General features: G+C 37.8%; 1 protein-coding gene across 4 annotated transcripts; it reads right to left on the bottom strand.

Annotated features, from left to right (window-relative positions):
- Window positions 1-43: 43 nt before the first annotated feature.
- Window positions 44-26955, bottom strand: LOC110064263 (uncharacterized). 4 transcript variants are annotated; one of them, XM_089275001.1, is made up of 32 exons: window positions 26564-26955; window positions 24334-24421; window positions 23422-23496; window positions 22556-22653; window positions 21247-21279; window positions 20574-20648; window positions 18029-18088; window positions 16277-16365; window positions 15817-15928; window positions 15178-15273; window positions 15005-15078; window positions 14639-14693; window positions 14422-14517; window positions 13969-14064; window positions 13732-13827; window positions 13463-13519; window positions 12370-12465; window positions 11722-11811; window positions 11121-11186; window positions 10407-10487; window positions 10220-10257; window positions 8438-8510; window positions 7113-7179; window positions 6129-6199; window positions 5789-5812; window positions 5410-5469; window positions 3515-3574; window positions 3186-3304; window positions 2853-2901; window positions 2256-2342; window positions 1750-1795; window positions 44-937 (listed from the first exon to the last, which is right to left on the bottom strand). In XM_089275001.1, the coding sequence occupies exons 1-31, from the start codon at window positions 26852-26854 to the stop codon at window positions 1781-1783; spliced, it is 2487 nt and encodes an 828-aa protein (XP_089131127.1). In that variant the 5' UTR covers window positions 26855-26955; the 3' UTR covers window positions 44-937; window positions 1750-1780. The 4 variants fall into 4 exon arrangements, with proteins under 4 accessions (XP_089131127.1, XP_089131128.1, XP_020626952.1 ...); XM_089275002.1 differs by lacking the exon at window positions 11121-11186; XM_020771293.2 differs by lacking the exons at window positions 20574-20648; window positions 21247-21279.
- Window positions 26956-27935: the final 980 nt, after the last annotated feature.

The raw sequence follows: 27935 nt of genomic DNA, 5'->3' as shown, positions 1-27935 counted from the left end.
TCGGTATTCATGGAGGAAGACAAAGTACTTTAAGTAACTATAATTGTTTAAGCTTTCATCAACATTGCATTTATTCTGTTACAAATGATATATTACACCTTTAATTTCTCTGAATAAAGATAATACCAATACTTCTTTTTCCACTCTCGGAAAATAAATATAGTCATTTTCATATTTAACATTCTTGCCAGATAAATTATATTAATTCTTGTGATATCATTTCTTGACGTTCATATTAAATATAGTTATTTTCATATTTAATATTCTTGCCAGACATATTATATTAATTCTTGTGATATCATTTCTCGACGTTCACATTAAAAATACCTCTCCAAAAGGATATTTGATAATTATTCTATCTCGCTAAAATTGTCGTTATCGTCGTGTTAATTTTTTCCAAAGTCCCAGCTTAGAATTCCAACAACAAATGCTGTGCTTACGTTCCTTAAAATAGATTCATGTTATAATATGATTTCCAGTTCGGTCGGGCTCGTTAAAACAGAAAACAATATACAGTGCTAGCAGGAGCCCTTAGTGATGGGCTCCTGGTACTAAATAAAAAGCATTTCTGAAGTAATTTTACTCTTGTTAGTCCCTTAATGAGTCTGTCACCATGTTCTATCATGATAGTGATACCCTTTTCCCTTAAGCTGTCACCTCTGATCGGCTTATAATTTCTCTACACCTTCATACCTACCTATAAGTAGGTGAATAACAAGAGTAGAGAGGCCGATCAGAGCACCAAATTCTCCCAACTTGGTTTATGAAAAATGGATGAAGGAGTAAGGAGAATGTTGTTACTGAGACGTTATGGAAAGTACGATAAATGGCTAAGAAGAACCTGGAAGAAAAGCTGTTTATAATGTAGTGCCGCCTCTCGTCTTGCTAGTGCGGTGTGTTACGGTTTTAAAGCAAGGAACACAGCTTGTTAATCCATCTGCAATAAAAATGTTAGAGTTTATTTAGGTGTATGTTAAAGGACGATGTTAAAGGTTAATAAAGAGCAGTCACTGGGTGTTTGTTCAGGACGGTACAAATTTATTTGCTCAATTTAAGGGGCAGCTCCACTCTTACTGGCTAAAAGCCATGCTGAAATCCAAAGCGTGCCTCGCTCATTGATCCTGCATCTCGAATATGCAAGCATCAATAAAATCCCAGTGTGTTATATTTACATACGTTTACACAATATAGTATTTTAATCTTGTAATCGACTACGTTTTTTAAGCTTTAAAATTAAAGTAAGAATTAACTTAATTATACGTGCGCTTTTTAAAAGTTGCTGTTTAATTTAAGTTTAAATTCATTTCAAGGACACACAGGCACGTTTCAAAACGTGTTAGAACTCATCATGGCGTAAGAATACCCCTGACGAATGTTCTATTTACAGTCCCCATTTTTCTTTCTTGCGTCCAACCACTAGTATTCCGTGTAAATGCAGTGTTTATTATTTTTACAGCATACAATATCTACATAGCTTTGTCTTAAGGCGCGCACATTGGAAAAACATTTAATTTTTTTTATACCCTACCCACTTAGACAGACTCGCTGGAACCGTAAATTTCAAGTGAAACGGTTTTAACCTTTTTACTTTCACTGATGGTATAACTCCTGACGAATGTTAATCGTGTCCATAATAACTTTAACTGAGCGCTGGAACGACATGCGCATTTCAACATGTGAAATTCGGACAACAAATTTAATCAATACATCCTCTCTCACCCTAAGTATTCGGTAACCTTCACAACTTACCTACTGGGAACGACTTCGTTTAAAAAAATTCCTAATCAAGTGGCAACTGAAACGATAAAAAATATTAAGACCATTAGTTTTACACATCACAGTTTACACATTTACAGTTTTACACATCAAAGTTTTACCGACCAGTAAGTCCTCTTCCAACAATTACACGCTCGTCACCCCAAAGCCGTCTGGCTGTAATAAGCCTTTTGTCTTTGTATGTCAACTTAGAGTATACCAAATTCAGTTTAACCAATTCTTTTCTTTGTCTTCAAGAATTACCTACAACTAGAAATGATGTGTGCTCCAACGATGGACCGACACTATTTAAATTCAAATTGTACGGAGGTAACATTATACGGAGGTAAGATTTCAATACGGAGGTAAGATTTCAACACGAAGGAAAGTGAACCATGGAGATTGACAGTTACAATAATAACAACAGAAAAAGCATTCGGGAACTTATTTAGTCAGTGTGGAGATCATGAACTTCTCAACAAAAAAAAGTTGGCACAAACCTTCCACTCCATAGCTTCCTTGACGCATGCGCTCTCTTTGGGTGTGAACCTTAACAAATGGCCGATCACGTTGATCAACTGGCGGGACTAACAAGACAAACACAACACAACATATTATAAACTTAAACATTACAAATAACATTTAGAAAACAACCTGGAGAAAGCGCAAGCTCGGAATGGCATAAAGCCGCGTTGTAATAAAATTTCCTGCAAGTTACTTTCTTCAAGAAAACTTTTTTTTCGTGCTCCTAAACATTGAGAGAAACACTCGCGCAAGGTTAGGAGAGCTCATTCCCACCCCTTTTACCTTAACACAAGCATAATATGACTACGCCTTTTCTATTTCCCCTTTCATACCAAAATAAGAGTCATGCAAACAATATTTGAGAACACAGAGGCATGGGGAGAGTCATTTAAAAAAGTCTTGTCCAACAACACCCCACAATCCCTTTGGCCAGGGATTGGATGCCAACCTCTGGATCCAAAGTCAAATGAACCAACCAAGTGTGAACAGACGTAATCATAAAGCACGAGCTAAAAACAAACCAGCTGTTAAATAAATCAGAGAGGGAGAATACTGAACGACTACAACATTACCTGCTTGTTCGTACTGCACATGTATTTTAATACCACATGTTTTAAATATCTGACTTTGAGTTAAGGTGATACTGTAAGTTAAATTAATATATCTGGTTTTCATAGCTATGGCAGGGAGGTTGTTGGAAATTAGAAAAGAGATTTTTCGATCATCAGTCGAGACACTTGTCTCTTTACTGTCAAGCATCAAAGGATGAGTTAAGGCGATACTGTAAGTTAAATTAATACATCTTGGTTACACAACATGGCGGGGAGGTCGCTGGAAATTAAGGAAGTCATTTTTCGATAATCAGCCGGGACACTGTGTCTTTAGTGTCCAGCATCAAAGGATACTTAAAGTTAACTTCGAGATATTCCTGTCTGTCTTTCTCATCATCACTGTGTTCAATGACGTCACCGTTTGGGGTGCCAGGACTTCTCTGCATAGCCTCTCCCCCAGGCGCGGCCATTTTCTGAGAAGAAAAAGTATTCGAAGAACGTTTGCAACAAAATAAACGACAAGAACATTTTTTACAACCCTTTTACCGATTATTTTGTGTGTTTTTTGCCTAATTATGTTTTAGGTTGGCTCAGTCCCTGTAAAGGATTAACTAGCAGAGAAAAGAAGTCAGGTAGTGATAAAGTTCCCTAAGTAACGGAATCACGTGAACACATAATCTTACCAGTTCTCGTTGGAACGCCTTCTTTAGTTCGATTATTTTTGCTTGAAGAAGTTTTATTTTCTGCGGAAAAAAACAAAGAATTCGGGCTAGATCGTAACACGCAACAAGGCACGAACAAAACAAGTGTTTATTTTCTTCGCTGTGCAAGAATTCGAGAGTTTGCATGGAGCAGTTTAAGGCTCGACCGACCACACTAATGGGTTTTCATACGAAAACGCATACTTTTTGATGCGTTTTCCCCTATCCCCTAGTCTTTTGAAAACGCATCGTTTTAAAAACGCACCGTTTCTAGTATGGATAGCTGAAAACGGAGGCTTTTGAAAACGGTGCCGAAAAAAGCGTCATATACTGTCGTTTCCATCAGTGTTTTCGGGCATTTTAGTATGGACGATAGGCGGAAACGTATCAAAAAGTATGCGTTTTCGTACGAAAATGCACTGCTGTGGGCACGTGAAAACAAACCGAAAACGTTAGCGTGCATGGCGAAAATATTTGCTTCGTTTTCGTCTCAACGAAAACGGATACCTTTAAGAACGCATTAGTGCGATCGGGGTCTAAATATACCGGAATGAGGTGGAACGTTTAGGTTTCAAATGTCGAATTTGTCGTAACGCTCGATTGATTGCATTGCAAGTTAAAATGTCGGACGTTACAAGGCGGGAATAGCAACGTTATTTCTAGGAAAAAGGATGTTGTGACTTGTGTTGCGCGCCGTAATCAAGGTTATGTTTATCCCCAGATCTAAGACACAATCATCGATAGAGGAAGTGACCCTCTGGCAGTGTTTTCAAAACAAGCCGGGGACCGCCAGAGTTCCGCCGCCTACTTAATAATATATCGCTTGTTACTCTGGCTTTAGCAATCAGCTTGCGACAAACAAGCTCGGCATTTTGTCTTATCGATAATCTTTAAGACGGCAGAGTAACTTTTGTTTCTCAATTTGCAGTGATAATCGTTTTTGAAATAGGAAGTAAGCTCGTTAAAAAGAAAGCTTAAAGCATCCAATCCTTTTGCTTTGCTAAAACGATTCTTTCACATAAGAAAACTTCTAAATGGCTGACCATGTTCAAAATCGCCCTATAATGCATTGCAAACCCTTGAGTATTGAGTACGTCATGTATGCCTACGGATGGCGTCCCTTCAAACTGATTTTACTGGCGACTAAAAACTTGCATTTGGCGACTATTTTTTACCACATCGTCGCCAAACGGCGATTTAAGGATTTTTTTATTTCAAGTCCTGTTTTAACCTATGTGATGATTTTATTGCTTGATTCTCACTCCTTTAAGATGCTAATCCTAAGCTAAATTTAATCTTATAAATGAAAAATGTGAGATTTGTAAACGCTTCAAATGATTTTTTTTTCTTTACATTTCTATCTCAGTCAAACACGTGTTACAAGGATTTATATAATTTTCGTGCTACTCTGTAAAGTAAGATCACACGGTGGCATTGCTTCCTTGACTAGTTTTCATCAAATTAATGTCACCTAAGAAAATCAATATAGTTATGCCATTGGCAGATCAGTATCTAACAATGAATGCTGAAAATGGCATTTCCTAGCTTCTTTCTATTGACTATGCTTCTATATTGTAGATTTTAAAATTTTCTGGGGGAGGGGGCATGCCCCCAGACCCCCTACGATGAGGGGCCTTGCGGCCCCTAACTTGTCACAGCCGCCTACCCGTCGCACTGCAGACTCCTAATTCAAATCATTTTGAAACCCCTGCTCTCGCGAGGATCTTTCATTCCTAAATCTGGAGTAATAACGTGCCTTTACTCTAACAGCACGTTTTCACTTCGGCCCAGCAACGTCTGACAGTTTGCCTCAAACGCTCAACCTGAATCTGCTGCAAAAGGTTCGTGGATCACCTTTAAATTTCGTCTAAGATTACCTTGTCTTTGTCCTCTAGATCTGTTTCCAGTCGACTGTTATCTTTCCTCAGATCACGCAGCTGTCGATAAACAAAAATTTACATACCAATCACAAAAAAATAGAGAAGGGAAACTGAAGAAACAAACAACGGTTGTGACCACAACCCTTGTCGCGATTGAATTATCTGACGATAGTGTCCCAAATAAGACATTTTTCAACGTTAAGGTAACTTCTTGAAAAATATCTAAAGATAATCTTTCGAGTTATTTTTCTCATTCACGCTAATTTGGAGTAACGCTACGCGTACATGGAATTTGGGAACTGATTATTTGCCTTGTCTTCTCAGATTTTATCGTTACCCATCCAACTAAAATATGAACAGCGTAAGTATCACTCACCTCGTTCTCGTCCAGTTGAAGCATCTATTCAAACATAACAGAAGCAATTAGTTCCATTTACTATCTAAATCAACCTTATTAGTCCATGAAGTTATTTTACGTATCCATTTATACACCTTGACGAGGAGAGACACTGCGAGAATAAAGTGTCTTGTCCAAGAACACAACGCAATGACCCCGGCTAGGGCTCGAACCCGAACCCGGCCCGTTCCGGCGATTGGGAGCGCTAACCATTAAGCCACTGCGGTGTTCCCTTAAAAAGTACAGTCAAAATTATGAAGGATTTAGCGGATCCTCCACCAGAACATACTATTATTAAAAGTATCACAGGATTGCTTACCTCTCTTTCTTGAAGTTGCTCTTCCAGCTCTTTTAGTCTCTCCTTCAAGTTTGTAATAACCTTTTGAGAATCTTTAAAAGTTATAAAGAAAGAAGAACGTGAACATTCAAAAGTAAAATAAGTTTCCCGTCCTTTATAAAAGCTAGTTAGCGGATGGACGAATATAACCAAGAGACAATTACACTGGAGAAGGAACCGATTTCTGTTTTTGGGATACCCTTTCGTAACGTATTTTTAGAACAAGAACCTTGTGACGGCTTATCCTTCTGAAGAGGGTCCAGGCGTCTATTTTGAAGCATATCATTTCCTTCGCCCAAAAGATGAATTTGAGTTTGAGTCCTAGCGGGAAATGCCGTGCGCTAGAGTGTGTCTGATTGGTGCTATCGTCAATTCAACCAGCCCGACACTTAACAATAATCTCTGCAGTGCTACGAATCTCGTTCTCGGGAGGTGAAGAAAGTTGAGCGCAGTCAAGAGACTTCCGCATTCTTAGCCTAGCATCCCTCGCATCAGCGGTTCGAAGCAGTGGCTACACGGAGCCATCTTACAAATAATGATCTGCGCCCGGCAAAAATAAATTGGGATGCATTCTGTGTGGGAGAAAGAGTTCCAAATTGTAAATCGGCTCGCTCTTGCTATTATTTCTTAAATACGAAACATTTCGTAACTGTGAATAAGTACATGTGTATATCCTTAAACAAAAAATGCTAAGGGTATTTTTTTGTTTCAATAGATACTGGAGAAAAAGACACTACAGCTCGGAATCGTTTCTGTGATCATCTGTTAAAAAGAGCAGACCAACCTCAGCGTTGTAACCGTTTAAACGAGAAATTTAAGGAGTAGTTGAACCGTCAAACCATCATCGGTTGTGTTTTAAAGAAATCTTACCTTACCTGTTTTTAAGACATCTTTTGATATTATCAAGTATAAGTGGTATTTTAAACATTTGTCCATCAATTAATTCCTCGTACTGCCTAGTCTTACCTCTGTTTTCTGAACCGTATATTCTGTCATTCCCTAGATATCTGTTGTTTTCTTCATATTGTCTAATCTACAGACGAAATTACAAATTAGATATTTATTTTGTTTCCATGACTATCACCTTAACCTTGCTTAAAATTAGCGAGAAGGGAATATGTTTTCTCACAATACGAGAGTGGGTATAGGGCGGTTTTCGTTTGAGTATCGAAAAGTAATTGGCTTTGCATCAAGTACGCTACACGATTGGCTTAAAGAACTCGCGCCTCTTTTTCATCGAATCTTTTTCACCCAATCAGAACGACTAAAACCAAAACCAACTGTGACTCACTCGTTTTCCCGCGCTTTGCGTCAGCTGCATGTTATTACTTGGAGTTTTGATTGGTTCAATGCTTCGTCTGTGTTCTTTGTGATCGGCCACAGTGATTACTTTGGTTTTGGTTTTACGACACACAATTGAAAACCGCTCTGTACATAGTTCAGATTTGAATGTGTAAACTACTCAAGTAATTAAATACGCTGAATATTTTTATAGCGTGAAATTGTATTTTTAATCATAGTCTTTACTTTTTTCAGTTTCCGGGATTTTGTTTTGTTTTCTTTTTCTGTAATTCTTTGGTGTGCCAGTAAATTAGACGACGTGTCGTAGGAGATGTGGGTCTACACGTTCAATAAAGTTATGTTAATGCTATACATGCAAGCACCAAGCAGGAAAAGTGCACGCTAGTTTCAAAATGTTTTCTCAGGTGGGTAGTGGAAGTGATGAAAAGTTTGGATAGCTGGCGTTGTTTAGGTTACACCTTGAACACTTGACCAAAAGCCGAAAACTGATAAAAGTAAAAAGTTAAAAAAAAAATTGGCCTAGGTTTCCCCAAGTTATTCACATCCCTGCGTGCTGTAATGCGGACCGAATTTTAGTTGGACGTTCAGTGACCATTTTCTTGCCTTGCTTCTAAAATACTCAATTTCATATTGACCTAATAACAAGCTAGTAATTAGTCCAGGTTCTGCAGGGTGGAAGAGTTGGATTGTAGCCAGGCGGCGGCGTGAAACAGAGAGTGTTGGTTTGAGCCGAAACGAGATGACCTTGTTTGCCACGGTCTACGGGATTGATGATAGGAGATAATACTGATAATGAGTTCCAAAGTCAAGAACAGACTCGCTGACAGGTTACCGGTCGCATGTTCACTGGCTCCGCACAACAAACTCTCCTAACCAGAAGGATACCGTGGAGACCAGGCAAGGAAAGCGTAACGGTGAGTCCACATAAACGACTAGGAATTGCTCTTAAACTCATTTTAAATACGTAGTAGGAATAGCCAGTCTTTTACCTTAGTCGTTGATCGGTTAAGTAAGTCCTCTTTCTCCGCAACTGCTCTTCTTAGCTCGGCGACAGTTTTGTCCCTGTTTGCAACAACCAAAATGCTTGTAAATTACTGGACAAGGTTGAGCAAATATCGTGATTTGTCACTGGTGAGCAATCAGTACTTTTGTAACATTGCTAACAAACTCAGTATCCGTAAGCGTACATCATAATCCCATGATGATCATGTAAGCTCATGGCTAAAGCAAAGTCAACTTTGTTTCGCCAAAGAAATTTATTTCCACTGGAAATGTTATAAAATAATTGAATCATGCCTCGAGTTAGGATGCACATGTTAAGTCTTGGTTTTAACACTTTGCACACGCTGGTTCACGATTTAGAAACAGCTGGACTAAAGACTTACTTGAACATTGGCTAAAACTGTAAATAATATTTAATCTATGAACTTGTTGTTAGATGTTTTTTTAGAAATTTTTTTATTAAGGTAACTGTTTCACCGATAACCTCGCGATTTCCCTTTTCAGGAGGTGGTTTTCTTTGCTTTGTTTATTTTATTTGCATTCGCCGAATAAAGAATTGTGTTATGTTGTTTATATTAGGGAGCTTAAGAAACCACGAGGGCGACGCCGAGGACAACATCGATTTAAAAAATGATTTTATATTTTACCTGCGAATCTCGTGATAGCCTAAGGTTATTTTCTTTGTTTATCACTGTGAAAGCTATCACGAAACTGAATCTATGACACATCGATAAATTCGAAATAAAAATTTAAAAAAGTAACCGCCGTGGTTCACGTTCTCCAGACAACGCAGAATTTGACCATTTCACGTTGTTGTTTTGCAGAGGACGGCAAAGAAATGCAACAAGAATTATAACGCACGTGAACAGCCATTGGTCTCCTCATTAAACCTTTTGTTTAGCGACGTTGCCGTTGCCGTTGCCGTCGTGGTTTTCTTAAGCTCCCTATTAAATTTAAATTAAGTCACAATTTTTTTAGCCTATTTCATTTATAATGAAAGTTGGTTTCTTATCTGCACCCATGTACTTTTCTTTAGTTGGATTTTTAAGTTTGACACTCGACTCACTACCTATTAAGCCTCAATTGCTCGAGGATAAAAAAAGCGGTATCTATATCTATTTATCTAGCTATCTATCTTACACTTCTTTCGTGCGCTCTAAATTTCCTGCGGGTATCATAGCACGAAAAATGCACGCGCTAAAGCATGAATTGATTGTTATGCTCACTGCGTAAGACGAAACCAAATAATAGATTTCTGAAACACTGACTGAGTAAAGTCCAATTCTATAAACCTGTAATCATTCAGCCTAGCGGGAGTCCCATCTGTTTAATCACGAATTTGGTTACAGAAAAACAAAGCTTTTAAACTTATTGTGTCTAATTAAAGACCAAGCGCTTCCTGCTACCAATTAACGCTACAGCAACTATTAAAACAATTCGAGGAAAACAATTTAGAGAAAGGGAAGCATGTTAACAATTTACCCTCGCTATGCAAAAAAAAAGAAAATCACTAGGATAAAATAGCATTGCTGAAAGTTATTAGGAATAAACAGAAGTATATCACCTAGTTCTACGTGATATGCTTCTGGAATAAATGAAGAAGTACTTAGTTACAAGGAGAAACAAATGTGAAGCAAGCGCGAATTTTCTCCACCTGATCTGATTGTTTTTCTGAGTGAGACCAGAGTGCAAGGGTATTACGAACCAGTAACAAAGCTCACCATACCAAAACCAACACTGACACAAAAGAAAAGCGATTTAAACCTCACCTCTGTTTTAAAACTTCCTCTGCGTTCTGATAACGAGCCTTGACAAAGAGAAACACACGGTCAAAGTCAAAATACTGACATAGTGTAACTATTGTTTCACGCTCACCCACATGTACAAAGTAATACTTGTGAAAAACAAAGTTGTATTGAGGATTGCTAAATATTGTTTGCCAAGTTGTGATTATACCTTAGTGTTGTTGAGCTCCTCTTTGAGGTCTTCCATTGCTTCAGGGCTGAGGTTACTTGTAAAATGAGAGGGTGAATCGAGCTGTAATTGAGTGAAAACAAAAATTGAGGCATATCATCCACGTACACTAATTTCATAAAAGATGACAATGGACGACTAATATAAAAGTTCTGCGTCATACTTTTATTATGGGTTTAGAAAGCAAGACATTGACAAAAAATTGTCATTGGGTAATTGGGTAATTTAAGTTGCGTGCGGTTCTACCTGTAATTTAGAAGTACCTAAAATGTATAATATATGTAATAGGTCAAATATTAAGATCTATTGACAAAAGTACGTGATTCATGCTCATAATATGTCGCGCAGTAATACTTTGTGTCCATTTATCCTGCTGTTTATTTACTGTCAATATAAATACTACACGTTTTACGTGTAAGGTTTAAAGAACGCCTCAAACCTCGCAACAGATGGAATTAGTGTGGAAGGCCATACAACGACTTTACAATGACATTTATTTTCTCGACATAACTCAGTCACAAGATTTAAAGAACATTGAAAATAAATCGAGCTTATCTACAACGAGGCCTTATGTGCTCCGTGAGCGGCTGAGGACCGATTATGATCTGATACACAGTGTTTGTTCTTTTCCATGATGGTCTCCCTATATCACAAATTCACGCTCGACTTTTTGTTTACAACTCAGCGCTCTCTTACCTTACTCTCTTTAAAGCAAGTTAAAAGATCGTTTTTCTCCTTTAGCGTCTCCTCGAACTTAGCGATCTGAAGGTATTAAAAATTAATGTACAAGTTCTTGGGTTAATTAAAAGCTATCCAACGCGCATTCACATTTAATATTACTTATAAGAAAAAACCTACACGTTTAAAATAGGTTAAGGTTTTGGATTTGATTAATTGTTGATTTGATTTAAAAGTTTCCTTAATTTTCAATGTTTAGTTTTACAGAAAAATCTAAAGCATGGTTAGTTTGAGTTTTTAAAAAGATAACATTTTTATGCTAACCACCTTTATTCACAAATGAAATACCTTTAACTTTACGGCGTCGAAATTGTTCTGTTGAGTGATTCTTTCAACCTAACTTTTTTAATTCTGAGTTAAATTACAATTTTACTAATTTTGTTACATTATTTTAAAGAGTTACCACAAAGGGTAGGCGCATGCGTGGTCACTAAGGTCAGTGACTGAACCCTACTGTAAGTTTAACAATGTCCGTTTGCTATCAACATGAAGATTAATTTCGAAACGACTTGCAATGTGTATATGTTTTAATCATAGATGATCTATCCACTTTACAAACCTGGCTTTTAAGCTCATTTGTCTCTTTCATGGCGTCTTCCAAACACAGTGAAACATGTCTATTCTCCTCTGCTTTTGACATAAGTTCGTTCTGTGGAAAAGAAAACTCTATCTTTACTTAACAAGTTCAATCGAGCTGCAGCCAAAATAATGAGCTTGGAGAATGTTCGCTCGATTCAGTATCCATGTCCAAATAAAGTGGTGTATTTGGCCGGGATTAAAAGTTAACTGAAATACTACTTTTTCTTGTATAAAAATGTTTTTCACTTCTTATGTTTGGCTTAGTTTGAGATTACTCCGGCTCAAAACTGAAGGACAAACAATATAAACAGAAAACCTCACCAAAAAGTTACAAAACTAAAGTCAGCTTTTCCCTAATCAGTTTTCGCTAGTCCTGGGTTAGCTTAATCGGGCTTTGAACAACCCGGCCCCGGTCGATAATAGGGGAATCTTTCCTGACGTCACACTTTGCAGTCTGATGAACAATCTCGATCCCATGCTCTCTCTCGTTTCCCTCCCTTGTCGTTCAAGGCAATGGAGAGAGAGAGTCTGCGATAAAGGTTTTCTGTCGAAAAGAACATCCAGTTTTACTGTAAAAAGGATTTGACCAGGCAAGTTTCCGTTGAGCAAAGTAGCTTCTTATACCGACCTGTAGTTGTTCTTTTTCTTCTTCGAGGTCAGCTATTTGTTGTTTGTACGAGTCTTCCTGTCTCGAATACTCGTTCTCGATTATTTTCAGTTGATCCTGTCACAAAACAAGGGAAAAAATGTTTAGTGTCATCTTCGCAAATATCGACGCAGCCTTGATCGCTTGCTTTAGCAAGGTCTCACCGCCTGTGCCACTTCTACAATCTCGTGCGAGGAAACATGTAAAATGAGGTGTCAACCGTTTCGTACCTGAGTATATAAGAAAAGTGTTTCACCTTTTACTCTGAGAGGGGCGAATTTCGAAACGAAAAATAATGTCTCAAATTTAATTGTGAAACATATAGTATAACAAACAAACAAACAAACAAACAAACAAAAAGCATCACGTAAAAAACCTAAGTGTAGCACCTCTAGTAAACTTGTTATTCTTTTGCTGGTTAGCAGCTGTTACTGTGTTGGGGCATTATATTGTTTCTGTTCTTTGTTTTATTGTCCCCTCAAAGAGTATCAAGTCATTCATGCGAGACCTTACGAGAGCTGCTACCCAACCCAAAAGAAAACCTCTCAGCATCTCTAATGCCACACACAACAATAAAAAAAAAAACGCAAAAATTTCATGCCACACGTTAAGTTAAGCAGCTGTAGGCGAAGATCAACTGCGATCTAAGTACAAGGTGAGACCACGTGGAGCGGATGGGCTGATGATCTGTGAACACCTCCTTGCTAATCATTTAATTGGCCGTTAAGAATAGAGGGTGGATAACGGTACATGTCGAGGATACAAAGTACAATCATTCGATTAACAATCGCGTGGAACGTAAGATTCAATTGAGCTAAATATTACAGTGTAACTCCAGGTTATACTCTGGCAAACACAGCGATTCTAGGGTTTCTTCCAAACATGCAAGTTAAATAACCTTGTAAAGTATAAAAAAATGGTACCAAATGATAGTCCTTGTACTGCTGCATGGCTCTCTTTTGATTTTGTTTTGAATGGCAACAAACCAGACGTAAAAGTAGGAACCCCATTATTTAGTCCAACTTTGTCCCTCGAAATTACAGCTCTAGTGCCAAGGGAAAAGGTCAACACTTACTAATTTTGTTTGCATTTCTGTTTTTTCTCTTTCCCTTGCAGCTTCCAACCGCATTACCTACAGAGAAAAATTGTGTATAATCATACGCAACCCTAGTTACAGTTTATAACTGTTTAAAATAAACATTTAATTCGATATGAATTGGAGAATACAGATTGTAGCTTATAATATACAGTGTGCAGAGGACTACGTATGAAAAACGTTCTCGGGGAACATGCCAAATTTAAGAGCACAGGAGGTGTGCCTAAATATGTAGAAAAGGGGTGTACCTGTCCTTCCAAGTTTGCAGTCTGTTCCTCTGAGGATTGCTTTCCTGACTTGGTTTCTCGCTGCATTCTAGACAACTCCTGTTCAAGTTGAAAGTTCTAAGACAACGAAAGAAAGACACACACGTCTACTAAAGAAACAGAACAACGCTGAAACAAGTAAAAGTCAAGCTCAAACTGACACAGAAGTAACAACCTGTGCTGAACATCAAGCAACAAAGAGGTGAGTACAGTACATACTTTACTTTTCCAGCTTTCATAATCTTGATCGTATTTTCTTTTACATTCCGTGAGTTCTGTTTCCTTTCTTTCTAGTCTTTCATTTAAGGTACTGACCTAGCAAAGCCCAAAATATAAAATGCGTCAATAACGTAAAGACCTCATACATGTATGAGTGCTGCTTGGCTTATGTGGTATATTACCTCAAGCAAGTTTCACATGATATCATAGTCAACTCCTTGATTTATTTTTTGTTACAAGCTTTTTTGTCTCATTTCTGTTTTATTTTTTTCTGTTATCGCCTCTTTCTCTTTCTGGAAAACTACGATTTCAGGGTTTCTTCTCCACCTCCGGGTAAACATCTAGGATGAACGAAAACGACGGGACGATTGGGGATTACAGGTCAGCAATCAGACCCTCAAACAGAGCGTAACGCGAAGGAGCTTAGAGAGTGTTGTCTGGGACGCTTCCTACCAGAGATCCCAGCGTATTTATTCGATCATTTGAATTCGTCCTCAGCTCGTTGAGTTGATCCCGAGATTCGCGTAGACGATTTTCGAGTTGCTCTCTCTGCAAATAAAAAGTTCACAATACTCTCAATCAATGAGATTTTTTTATTACACTGTATAGACAGGAGACAAAGTCATGCAAACACGCACGCTAAAGTGGGCTAAATGAAGTGAATACATACCTCTTTTTCCATAGCTTTAACTTGATCATTGCCTGACAGCTTACTGTCCTCAAGTCTAAGATGAATATGAAAAGCAGGCCCTGGCTTATATTAAGAAATATGGAACGATTTGGAAGATCTTATGTCGGTAGGGACTTTGACATATATCAATTCGGCTAAAAGAGTGAGAATACTCGATGTATGACTAGATGTATGCCTAGATGGAAAAGGGGGAAAACGAATTAGAAAATCAGACACAAACGAAAAATTATTTCACAAAATTGCGGAGATTTTTTTAAATAAACGTCTTGGATGAAGAAGAAAGTCACGAGAACGTATGAGAAAGGATCTCAGAGGACTCCAATCTCACTTTTGTGTCAATCTCACCTTCGCTGAAGATCACCCAGTCGTTCTTTCAGCTGAGCAGTTTCTCCTTCCTTTTGTTCAAGTTCCATTGACACCTGAAACAAAAACAACGAAACATGTTTTAGACCAAGAGATATTCAAAACACTACAAATGCAATGCGTTAGTTTTCAAATACAGCTGCAACATCCTGTACCTTGTTTTTATACAAAGTGTGCGTCTGTCTCAAGTTAGCCAGTTCTTCTTCTTGTTGACGGAGAGATTTTTCTGCTCTATCAAGCTGCAATGATTTCTGGAGACACAGGAGAAAATTGGTTTCAAACGCAGAGAGGCAACAACCCCCCATGTCAGCAAAAATTAAATCGAAATAAAAGAAGGGAATTTTAGTCTGGACCTCTCTAAATAATCTCCAACGCTATATAAGATTACCGTAATAAATAAAAACCAGTATTCATCAGTAGATTTATAAGAAGCAGTGAACAAAATATTATTTCAAACGTGAAATCAACACAACAAAACGCACAAGGATGTGGGCAAGGTGGAGAATTCGGTTTTCTCGATCAGTAGTCCACTGCATCAAGTACGACCACCCGAATCTTCAAATAATAGAATCCAGTACGCAATGGACTCCCAATAATAGAATCCCAGGGGCGTAGCTAAGGAGAGAGGGGGTCCTGGGTGCCCGTGACCCCCCTTTTTTTTGAAGGCCTCTTTTAAGCAAACAACCTACAACAGGTGACGAAAACGACATGACAATCTGGTGAGTACCCTCATTTTGACACAGTGCGACCCCCCCCCCCCCCCCCCACGCCCCTGAATCCAACAGTACTCTTACCTGTGTTAACTCATTAACAGTGTTTGTAAGTTCATCACGCAGTGAATTCTTTTCTTTCTCAAGGGTTGCTACTCGACCTTGCTGCTGTTTGTCACGGGCTTCATATTTCGTTCTGTTCAACAGAAAAGATTTGAAAAACATTTGAAAACTCCCTCATTTGATTTTAATCGCGTTAAGCAATTACTCGTTTCAAACAAAAGAGCTATGTAATTCTGAATTTGAAATTGAATATCGTCTGCTGTATATAAGGACTTTTCGGGGCACGAAATCCAACTTCCTTTATTAAAGATGACAACCGACAACTACGTGTACACTGGACATAACTCTTTACAATAAGCACCCTTTATTCTCCTCCCATCCTGTACGCTCTTCACCCTTATTATTTTTATTATTTTTAGTTTATATTATTTATTATATTTCATGGCAACGTGTCAGTTATCATAAAACATTAAAAGGTTACCTTGCACGGGCTAAGTCATCTAAACGCTCCTGAAGGGCTGCCAGTTCTCCTTTTTGCTCGAGATAGGCATTGTCTAAGTGATCTATTTGCTGCAAGAAAATCCAAGAATATCGAACGCGTACATCTTCACATACTATGATACTTTGATATGATACTTTTGATACTATGATACCATCGCCTAACACGGTACAATCCGTTTAGTTTGGCCGACATGGTGCAACATGGATGGGCAAGGAAATCCTTCCGTCAACAACTTAAAAAGAAAAATCTTCCTTGTGGTCAACTTTTCTATAACCTTGCTTTAGCAAACGCCTCTCACGCAGCTTATAATTAAGATAAATCTCTCTTCCTGTATAAGAATGCATATTTTGAATGTTCAGGCTGGACATTCTTAATTTCTTGCCGACTTAAGACTGAAAATATTATTGTGTACATTCTTGGATCTTAGTGTAGTACATGTATTTCAATTAAATAAGACTGCCCCGACCAGGGGAGCTGAACTATCAAATAGAACTGTACGGCGTCTGTATGTTGCTTTTTTCTTTATAATACCGTCCATACAATCAATTACCGAGCCTGCCTGTTCAAGACGGCCCGATATTGGCCTCGTTTTTTCTTTTTTGCGTATGGACCTCGACACACAAAACATGCAAAAAAAAAAAAAAGGATTTGGACAAAATCCAGCCCTAAAATCTAGACGTTCTGATTTAATAAAGATATTCATTGATTGATTTTTGATTGATCTTGACCTCACGCCTGGTCAATGTAAAAATCGCTACTTTCCTATTCAACATTTAATCGATTTACCCGGTAGTTTATAAGATGAAGTCTACATCTCGTATTACGACGCGCGGTATCAGCTGATTCGCAAGAAGGCTATTTTTAGAACGAAATTAGCACAAGAAGAAAAAAGACCTATTTAGATACCCCAACATTTCAGCAACTTCATTGCTGTCATCATCGACAAAAGACAAAACTACTTTATCATTTTCAGAACACGTAATCCTCACTAAACGCAAGTTATGATGCTCACTGTTGAACATAAATTTTCGTGGTGCCGTTCGCTCGTCTGCTCACCATACAGTCTCATCACGTGATTCCGAACAACTCATCTCAACCAATCAAAAGGCGCACACAAAAAAGCTTTAATCTAATTTTCTAGTTCGCAGAAAAAGCGGCTTAAGCAGTCTATAAAAACCCTACATGTATTGAGTTTGCTAACATGAGAGCACTTCATGACGCAACAACAAAGAAGTAGACTTCACTTTAAAGACAACTGATTTATTTTATCATGTTTTATGTAACGAAAGGATAACAAGATAAATTTGTGTACACTCTAGCACGATCCTGACCGGAGGTCAGCTCGTAGTGCCGTTTAGAGTTACGCTTCTAGGACGCGTAAGCTTTTGGCCTCGCTGACTTGTCCGATCCAGTGCAGAATTAACCGCTGGGGAGATAAGTTTGGCATTTGGTCACGCAATGGAAGTTCGTCTGTCACGCCGATTGCGGAGCGGTGTCTCCCCCCTCCCCCCCCCCCCCCCGCCCCCTTTACGCTGTAGAACGCGTGTTTACTGCTTGTGATTGTCGGGGTATTCAAAGCATTACTCCCTAGGAACTGCAACATTAAGTCAACATTAACGAGCGAATGGTTCAATAAGTAATATGCTTTAATTGGCGACATTTGCATTAATGTTAGTTCTTTTTAAGACGTAATATGTTGAGCAAGTTTATCATGTTTAACCGAATTCTTACCTTGCTTTTCTCAATAATCTCTGCAGCTTTGCGAGTAGCATCGGTCTGATATTGGATGAACTGTTTAAAGGTTACAGAAACAATTATTTTCACACAATTTACACTTAAACTTTTAACTAGTTTATTTTTTAAGGGGCGACGCGTTATATAACTTTGCGCACCAGCACACATTTACCAACACATACAGCACGTTCAAGATCCATTACAAATTTTCACACTTTTATTTTAAGGTTTTCTTTGATCTGAAGATACATATAGGTAACTTGATTCTTGAAAACTACCTTTACATGGTTATAGTGACCTATCTTTGACTGCACAATTAATTACTTCCGCTTTAGATTTGCTTCCAGTTCTGGAGTGGTTTGATGCCGGCATTTTACATTGTTTTAAGTTACGTTGAACTTTCTGACGTTATGCGCGCTTTATGACTTCAGTTAATTGAATTCTGATATAGACCAAATGCCATTCACGTTCTAACCAGTGCCTATAAAGTTGAGTATATTTCCTCGTTATTCAGAGTCCGTTAGGGTTATAGTTGTAGAAATCTCCTTTTCCCATTCATAATTGATTCCACATGGAACTTTTTTCTCTCCACTATTGAGTGTTGTAACTAATTGGAAAGGATTGCAACAGTAGACACCGCTCACGAATGTGATTGCTTCTCTTATTGTGGTCTTCTAGATGGTAGCACATGATCGAAAGCACGCAGCCGTTTCAAGAAAGAATAATTCACTCTTAGCTTTTGGCCTCGCCCTGAATAAAATGCAAGTTTTGGACCGCTCTTCTCTCAAATTGACAACTAAAACATTAAGGCTACTAGTCCTTGATTTCTATGAGTGATAATAAACTTGGCCGCAGCTCTTTGACTATTAGCCAATACATGTACATGTAGTCTCATTAAATTACACCTTTAGTAGTGCAAGCAACAAGAGCTTAATTGCAGTAAAAATGAATGCAAGGCTAAAACTTGAAGATTATATTAATTTTCTTTAAATACCACTAATTTTATTAGGTCTTGCTAGCAAACTCCTCTTCATTTAGAATGTTTATGCAGGGCAGATCAGCCCTAAACAAGTACATGTATGTACAATGCATTCAAGAATTTTTATGCATACAGTTGTACGGTCAGTGAATGGTGCAACAGTCCCGAGACCTGACCGCACTAAAGCAAGGAAGGAGTCAGTGACTGGCTCTGTAACTACGGTGTGCATCACTTTCAGTTTCACAAAATCTATGGCAGTAATCCATTGGAAAACCACAACACCCCAGTGACATGCACATTTGTCCAATGAAAAAATTCCTTCTGGTCAATAACGATTTTCTATATTTTAGACTACATTTCTCTAATAGTGACCAAGAACATGTGTGAGGCTACAAGCCCGAATAGCAGTCACAGTAGGATCACAACATCAATCACGTGTTTCATACGATATGCTGGCCAAACCTCTTATGGATCGAAGTCTAAAAACAACAAATTGAAACAAGCAAAATGACGCAAATAATTTTGCTATTGTCTTAAACTCTACTAAATTCCACACGTGGAAAGTTATTTTCATATAGATCTTGCATTACAGCAAATCCAAATTTGGTAACTGAATCACCAAAGTATGCAAAATCTCGTGATTTCCGGGGGAAAAAAGTCACAATCGAAGTGTTTTGCGAAGAACATCATTACGTGTTTGTGGAATTTTTTTGTAAAGAATTGACAAGAAAGCTTGAGAAAGACTTGACAACTATTTGGCCACTCAAATGCGATAATGTCTTCAGACATTCACCTTCTTTAAACTGTTTTTGCCAATTGATCAGTCTTCTACTTGTTTTGAACAGGGCAGCCTGTAATTCGCGCTTTGTACAAGCCAAAAAATGTTGCAGTGTTAAAGCGTTGCTGGCCAAGAACTTCAGACACTACTACTTGTGCTTCTCGGAAAGTTGCCGGACCTGATTCTGGGCTCATCTATCTGGAGCTTGCCATTTCCCCGCATTTTCTGGCATACGGAACTTGAAATAACGCTTGGTTTTGCCTTGCTGATGTATAACAGAATTACAGAGCTGTTTAGATGGATTATTGCACCTTCCTCGTGCTTTCAGTCTCGTCGAATTCATGACAAAAAAATTCCACAATCACACTTTGATGTCGACGAAAAACGTGTGACTCTTTCTACTCAGAAATTGTGATTTTCTGTACTTTGGATACGCTGTAACACAAGTCTTCCTGGAGTGATCCATATGAAAATTACTTTAAATATGTAAAATTTAATAACGTTTAAGACAATCGCAACATTCTTTGCGTCGCTTTACTTGTTTGAATTTTTGCTGTAAAACGTCGATACAGGGCAGTTTTGCCCAGTGTACTATTTACAATTTTCCTTAACAGAGTTGAAATCGAATGTGCATTAATTGTCTAAATGTGGTTATGAAAAGTTACAAAAAAAATCTTATGCTTAAATTATAAAAGAGTCTTTGATACTTTAGACAAAGCTGGTTACACTTAAAAGAATGTCTGATGTGTATAAAGCGTAGAGCTCTTGCTAAAAGCACAACCTACCAAGGACTTCATCTTGGTCAGTTCTTGCTGTTGAAGTTCGTTAAGCTCATTCATGTCTGCATAGCGTGTGCTTTCCTAAACCGCCAGAATGTTTTATAGTTATAAAATCATCAGGGTGGATTAAAGGGAGTTACAAATGGTCAAGTAAGTAAAGTAAACTAAGTCTACTTTTATCAACGTTAACGTTCATTGAAACTAGCTGCTGAAAATAGTTATAATTATACTTTTTTAGATAATTGAATAACTTGATTTAAGTTTTGGTGGTTTACATAGTGTGTACAGACCAATAAAAGAGCAAGAAAAGAGTACGATTTCTCGTTAAAGAACATCACATGTAGTTCACTACTTTTACATGGAAGGTGGACCTTCCACGTAAAAGTAGTGAATGTTTTTACTACATGGTATATGTTGTGCCAATTTAGTCACGATATTGCCTACAGGTAGTTCCAACTGTTGAGCATTATTTTTCTCACAAAAGGACTTGACATACTGGTCCACTGCGTTTAATGTCGGTTAATGATTAAATGTATATCTTAAACCAAAATTTTCTTTTGCATTTCAAGATGAAAGAATTAAAATCCAACAATAAACTTTCCACGTTAAACTTCAGCATTTATCTTACTTTAGTTTCTAGTTAGTATTGAAAGCAAGCAATTTAATATCTGATTCTTACCAAAGTTAGGGCCTTCAGTTTATTTTCAAGTTCCTAAAAATTATAATTTGACACAATTTAAAGGTTTTCATTTTCACAAATGACTACTTTTGACAAAAAGCTATATGCTGAATGTAAAATGGAGTTAAAAACTGGCAAGCTTATTTTCATAGCCAGAATTATAATTTTCTTTTAATCTTTATTAAACCTACACTGTATACTCTACTGTGATGGAACGTTTACATTGAATCCAGTTGAATAATTATTATGATCACACTAGATGTAAGTGCAATTTTATTTTTACAACTTGTACACTTACTACATAACTTCGTCCTAATTGTGGTGATGTAATATACTCTCTTGAATATACCACTATCGCCATGGCATTCAGTGTTCCAGATAACAGAGGAATCTCTGTTGCTAAACCCTACAAGCTCAGGTGCACTGTACTTGATCCAACTAATATTAACAAAAACTTAAGATGATTATCTGGAACCCTAGGGCAGGTTATTCTTGCATTAAAATTGTACATAGGTAGTGTAATTAAATTAATCATTATTTTTTCTCAGCAAGCAATTACATGTGTCCATCATCTTTAATGAGTACAGGGACTGATTAAAACATGAATGTGGCAATAAACACAGAGACTGTTCATTGTTGAGGTTTGCTGAAATAGTTTGATCTTTGGTGGTTCTTTAATTTAACGTAAAGATCAGCATGTGTGGATATAAACTTGCATTTAAACCTGCAATACACATTCCTACTCAGCAATGAAACTGCTCCTAGCATTGTGTACAATGTACTTGTATACAGCTTAGTGGCAGAGCTGAGCAGCAGTCAAATGTACAAAAGATCACAGCTTCATCTCCTGTTGGAAAACCATGTCACTGACTGATTTACCGGTAATGTGTCTTTCTCTGAATTTTGACGTGTTCTTCGCATTTAGAACTGACAATAATTTTCTAGTTGTGTGGGTTCACTAGTATTAATAACAATAATACTATTTTACAATTTAACTTCAGAAATTCTTGTGTGCTCATTGGCTAATTTTCACTGTCAATAAGAGGACAGACAAATGAATTTATAATTTATTGTAAAAAACAAATTGACATTAGTTTTTCATGCATCTGTCCTGTCCTTGACCATGAATTTTGTCATAGCATTGTCAAAGTAGTCTGCAGATCCACTTGGCTATTGCTTACTTGTAAGCTTACTTACTCAATAACAGGACAGAGGCATGATAAACTGATGTCAATTTGTTAACATGCAACTGCACTTATTCATAGGAGTTTGCTAGAAACCATCACCGAATCAGAATCTAAATCAATACCTGGTTTTTTTCCTTGAGAGTCTTCTCAAACTCATTTTTCATTTTCTTAGATCTCTCTTCAAATTCATTGTTCATACTTGTGATCCGTGTGGAGTGCTCTAAAACAAATTGACACTCAATCAGTCAGCCAGTCTCAGTTTGTCAGAAGAAAAATGTTACTGAATGTCTGAAATGCGATTCACAATTCTGCATTCTACATTCATTTGTCAATATTGTCAGTGTAACATTGTTGTACAGCTATTTCAATCTAAAGCCTGGTTCTCATATGCCGCCGACATACCTGGGACATAGCCACCATTACGGCATATGTGAACATTTATCGCCGAATCATAACCTATCCCAGGTATTGACCGCCAGCTTGCCTGCGAAGTTGAGCTGAGTTCAACTTCGCAGGCAAGCCATCGGTTGTCGGCGGTTGTTGGCGATGAAAATATTTTATGTGAACATCATCTGCGGATGCAACGTGCTCCAGTAAGACAATTCAATCCATATTTACAGGTAAAAGGGTTGTAACTTGCGCAATTCAATTTGCATTTCATGCAAATTTGAGTTCGTCGATGATCCATCGCAGATGCGCCAGGAACCCACTGGGTCAGATCGCCAAACGTTGTCAGTTGCAACCCGCGACTACGTTGCAGATAGGTCGGCGGGATATGAGAACCAAGCTTAACATTATTATGAATATATTGTTCTTGCAATTAGGTGGCACAATTTCAAGACCAACTAAGGGTAGCAATTGGTCCTTCAAAAAAATGTGTGTTGTAGTATGTTAGCCAATATTGATTATCCCAGTTCTCACCATGAAGTACATATGTATCAGGCAAGTACATTAAATTTAAGAACACAACATAACATAAGAACAGTACCTTCCTTCTGTCTCTCAAGAGCACCTTCAAGTGATTCCTTAACTCTTGTCTGCTCTCTTAGAAGACTTGCCATCTCTGTAAATTTGACCAGCAACAAAAAAAAATTGTTATCACGCAAACCGGAATTAATTCCCTAGCTGTCAACCCAGCTTAATGCCAGTATAATTATGGACTTTTGACTACTTTAAACCAAACTAGCAGTCAGACAAGCATTTTTATTGGTTACTGATAGAGAATAATGAAAATGTGAGACCTTATGGTTAGCAGTTAGACACAAGATTGACAGTTCCAAGAAGGCATTATATACACAAACACGATGCCTCTTTTCCCCAAGAGTGTTTAGAAATAATGCAGAGATGCACCTAAGAAATAGTGAAACAGGCTCATGAACAAGGTCAGCCTGCTTTTCTGGGCTATGTACCTTAAAATTACATGACATGACACGGTATGACAGATCATGGTATATTCATTTGGTCTTTATACCAAACCATAGAACAGACAGCCAATCAGAATACGGGAAAGCTGTTATATACTAGCTATACATTGTACATGTACTTATTACACTCAACATTCCCATTGTATATTGTGTTGATTGTGTTGGCCACTGTATTTTTTATGGCATTGTACAAAATAGTTATGCAGCATTTTCTTGTGGTATACCATGGAATTTGTATTTTCTCGGCATACAAACTTTCCTAAAAGCTTCTGTGCATACCAAGAAAATACAAGTGACTCGCCGAATATTACACAGTATGCCACTGGAAAACGTTACATAAGTAGTATACTGTTGACTTCTGATGTTATTTTGAACTTCAATCCTTAATTATATGACTTTTCAACTTCAAAATATTTTTCTCTCTAGAAATAATTTGCAAACTATGCACCATGCTACATATTTAAATATCAGTTTACCTGCAATCTTTGCCTCCAGTCTGTTGACTTGTTCTCCTTTCTTTGCCAGCAAATTAAGGATTTCCTCTTTAGAAGATCGGGCATTGACCTACAGCAACAAAAATGAAAAAGAAAAATGAACTAAATATAATATTAAAATATTTGTGCAGTCCTCATGGATCAAAAAATTGAATAAAGTTTCAGGAGATGAATTAAGTTTAATAAATTTACTTTAAAATAAAAGAAAACCTGGAAATTCAACTACTCAGCAAGTGTTGGTCAATCATTTATGTTTCAACACAAGTATGACTAATTCAGTTACACTGCACTCCAAAACTTTACCCTGAGATAAAAAAGTACCAATAGCATGTTCAACAACGCATTCCAGCATGTTTGTCCTGGCTAGCCAGCATCTGTATTGTAACTGGAATAACATGTATGCTTCACAATTCTTTTACAGGGCTGTCATTAAGCCTTGATCTTCACACTGGGCCCATCAAGCATGCTCAGCCGTAACGGGTGCTACTGGTTGCGGCCCTTTTTTAACAGCCCTGTTCTACACGTATGAAATATCGGACATTACAGAAAAAAGTAATATGAGGTGATTCACTTTCCAATGCTCTTGGATAGAACAACCATTCAAGAAACAAACTACAGTCAACTGTCTCTTAGCAACCACTCTCTTAAGCGACCACTCTCCTTTAGCAACCACTTGACAGACACTCACTCATAAGCAACAACTGCTTGCATTCTTAAGAAACCACAACCACTTTCCAACCCAGAACTTTGACAATTTCTTTTACTTTGTGTTTCTGGTAGTGACCACCCACTGCATCGTTATGGAATCCTTGCTTTATTCAGATGTGACATACGCTCAGCTTTTTATAGCAACGACAGATATTTTACACAACTTAAAAAATCTTTTAAGATTCATGATAAACATGCATTGACATATTATTACTCTCAGGTCTTAATGGATAAACCTAGAGGAAAAAATGGCCCTGCAAAATCCTTTTTCTTGCCACTTTTTTCTAGCAGTTTTCTTTCATATCATGCATGACAGACCAAGTGAGGGAGGGACTACTCGTAGTCTACTTTACGGGAGATGATGTCTCCTCCTCACGCAGACAGCAAGTCAGACCTAAAAAATACTATTAGAAATTATATGTGGAACTACTCTCACTGCTATTGGTTGCCATAAATTATATTCAAAACCAAGCAAAAACTAAAATCAAAGATTCAATGCCAATCAGTATACACTGTAGAACTACTATGAACAGCATTACATTTTGCTGGTCAAATTTTGAGTTGCCTTGTTCTCAGGTGAGGAACTGCACATGCAAAATGAGTTCTCGATTTAATCGAGCTGCAAAAATTTGCAATTGCTTTTTATATTGAAACATTTTACTTGATATTACATGTAAACAGCATTTGCAAGAAGTGGGGAAATTAAAGAAAGTAACGGATTTCTTTATAAGCAGATAAATTAATTTGAACAGATATGATAATTTTTTCATGTCTGACGAGGTCACATGGATGTAACGCTCTTCACGGTGCACTGAGGGATCTGGAGAGTATGTGTGCAAAAGACCATGACAATTTGAAATTTAGTCAAGCAAAACAATTTGTAAACAATTGGTAAACAATGCACATGTACCACGTATTTGGATAAATTATCACCCAAAAATTATTTGTATTGGTGAAAATTTTACCTCTCAATAAAAGTTTACAGATTAATCTACATTTATTTACCGTCAAATAAAGGCAGTCACTTAAAACCAAACTGCCATTTATTATTTATGACATCTTTTATTTTGGATTTACTTACATCAGAACAACAACAGAACCCTTCCGTTTGAAGTAGAGCCTCTAATAATTACTAAATTGTACCTAGTCTTCTTTATCTGGTTTTAAACTCCAATTAGTAAAATTCTGGGCGATAATGAGTGCTAATGAGTTGGCAACGTGGAGGATATACGCGAGAGAAATATTGAAGTCACCATAACTGATATGGTCAGACTTAGCGGTCGACAAAAGAGCATCAAACTAAACTTCGGATTCAAACGTCAAACCTTTTTGTAGACATTCAATTCTTTCAGGGAAAATTAAAGTTTTATCCAGTCAGCTTTTAACTACAGCAGAAAAACATGGTGTAGTCAAGGTCACAACGAAACAATGCATGATATTAAAAAGTCATGAGACGAAAGGAGAGCGAGCGAGCGAACATTTCGATCAACATATCCTTACTAACCATACAACTCGGTGGTTCCACAGGCGTTCCAACTGGAGTCGCAGCTGACCTGCTCGTGAACGAGGCATGCCTTGAAATATTGTACCCCGATGAAGCAACACTGCTTTCACTGAGAAGAGATTCCCTTGATTCATACAAGCTACTCGCATTGCTTAGTCTTCGCCTTTCCCACTTGTTCTCTGTCCATCCATTGACCTTAGCTCGTCGTACGCTCGGGCTGGAAGGCAAAGAACGACTTGAATCAGAGGTCAATTCCTCCTCGGCGATTTTCTGCTTGAGTTTTGCAAACATTTAACGTGAATTATAAGGCACAGATCCTCGTAGTCCATTCATAACGAACCGGCCTCTGTTGTCCCATCCGTTTCCGCTTCGTCCGCCGGGCCTTTGTTTACGCATACTCATGTAAACGGTGCTGACCAGGAAACTGCAGACTCTTTGAAAAGCGGAAGTGAACTTTTGCTGATCGAGGCTGAATGCCAGGCTAGCTTCCTGATTTGTGAGCTACAATAGGTTGAAGAGTACTGTAGAGTTGGAGTCAGTTGTCTCCCTTCCTCAACTGAGGGCGGATAGCGACTGAAATTTCAGGCTTGAGATAAATCAGTTTACCTTCAAAACGAAATCAAATTAAAGGTTATCTAGAATTGGACAAAACGTACTATTGAAGGCACTAAATTTTTCGAAGAAATAATATCACAAGTTAATAGGATTTCTGATAAAATGGAACGCTGAGATAGAGTGCTGAGATCTACCCTGCGATCTCCTGATTTACTCAATGTCACTACAACGCATGCTTAAAGCGTAATTGCCAGAGTCGCGTCGAAAACCAACTAAACGGCTGATTATTTGGCATTTTCACAATCTCACCGCAACTAAGCTGCAGTGGTAGATACAGTCTATGGGAACACAGTATCGAGAGGAAACGCAAAGAAACCGAAAAAAATCTTGACATTTCAAATCATTCTTTAGTCTGGAAAGTCTTATTTGGGTAATTCCTTCTGTACGATCAGCCGCTGGCCTTCGAGCCGGAGGACTCTAGGCTCGGAATTGCTTGAAAGTTTTGTTTCTAGGAAAAACTGGTCCTTCAAAGTTCACCTTTCTTTTTGTCACCAAAAAAGTACATTAAAGAATACAGAAATTGTTCTCAAAAACTTCCGTGAGGTTGCGGCTTTTTGTCACCAAAAAAAAAACATTCAACAATACGGAAAATTTACACAAAGACTGCCTTTTTTAGGCTTCAGGCCCGCTCCATGCGCGCTGCCTCCTTGCAAAACACAAAAAAGAGGTGAGGCAACTTTAGAAATTTTTTCATGTCTTTCAGTGAACGCGTAAGAAGTAAGGAGGGTTATTTAAACAAGAAGAAGATGGCCATCTT

Source organism: Orbicella faveolata, unplaced genomic scaffold (genome assembly GCF_042242905.1).
Source record: "Orbicella faveolata isolate gen_17 unplaced genomic scaffold, um_ofav_v1 contig_36, whole genome shotgun sequence".
NCBI lineage: Eukaryota > Metazoa > Cnidaria > Anthozoa > Scleractinia > Merulinidae > Orbicella > Orbicella faveolata.
Note: the sequence above shows the minus strand (reverse complement) of the source record. Positions and strands in the feature narration are given on the sequence as shown.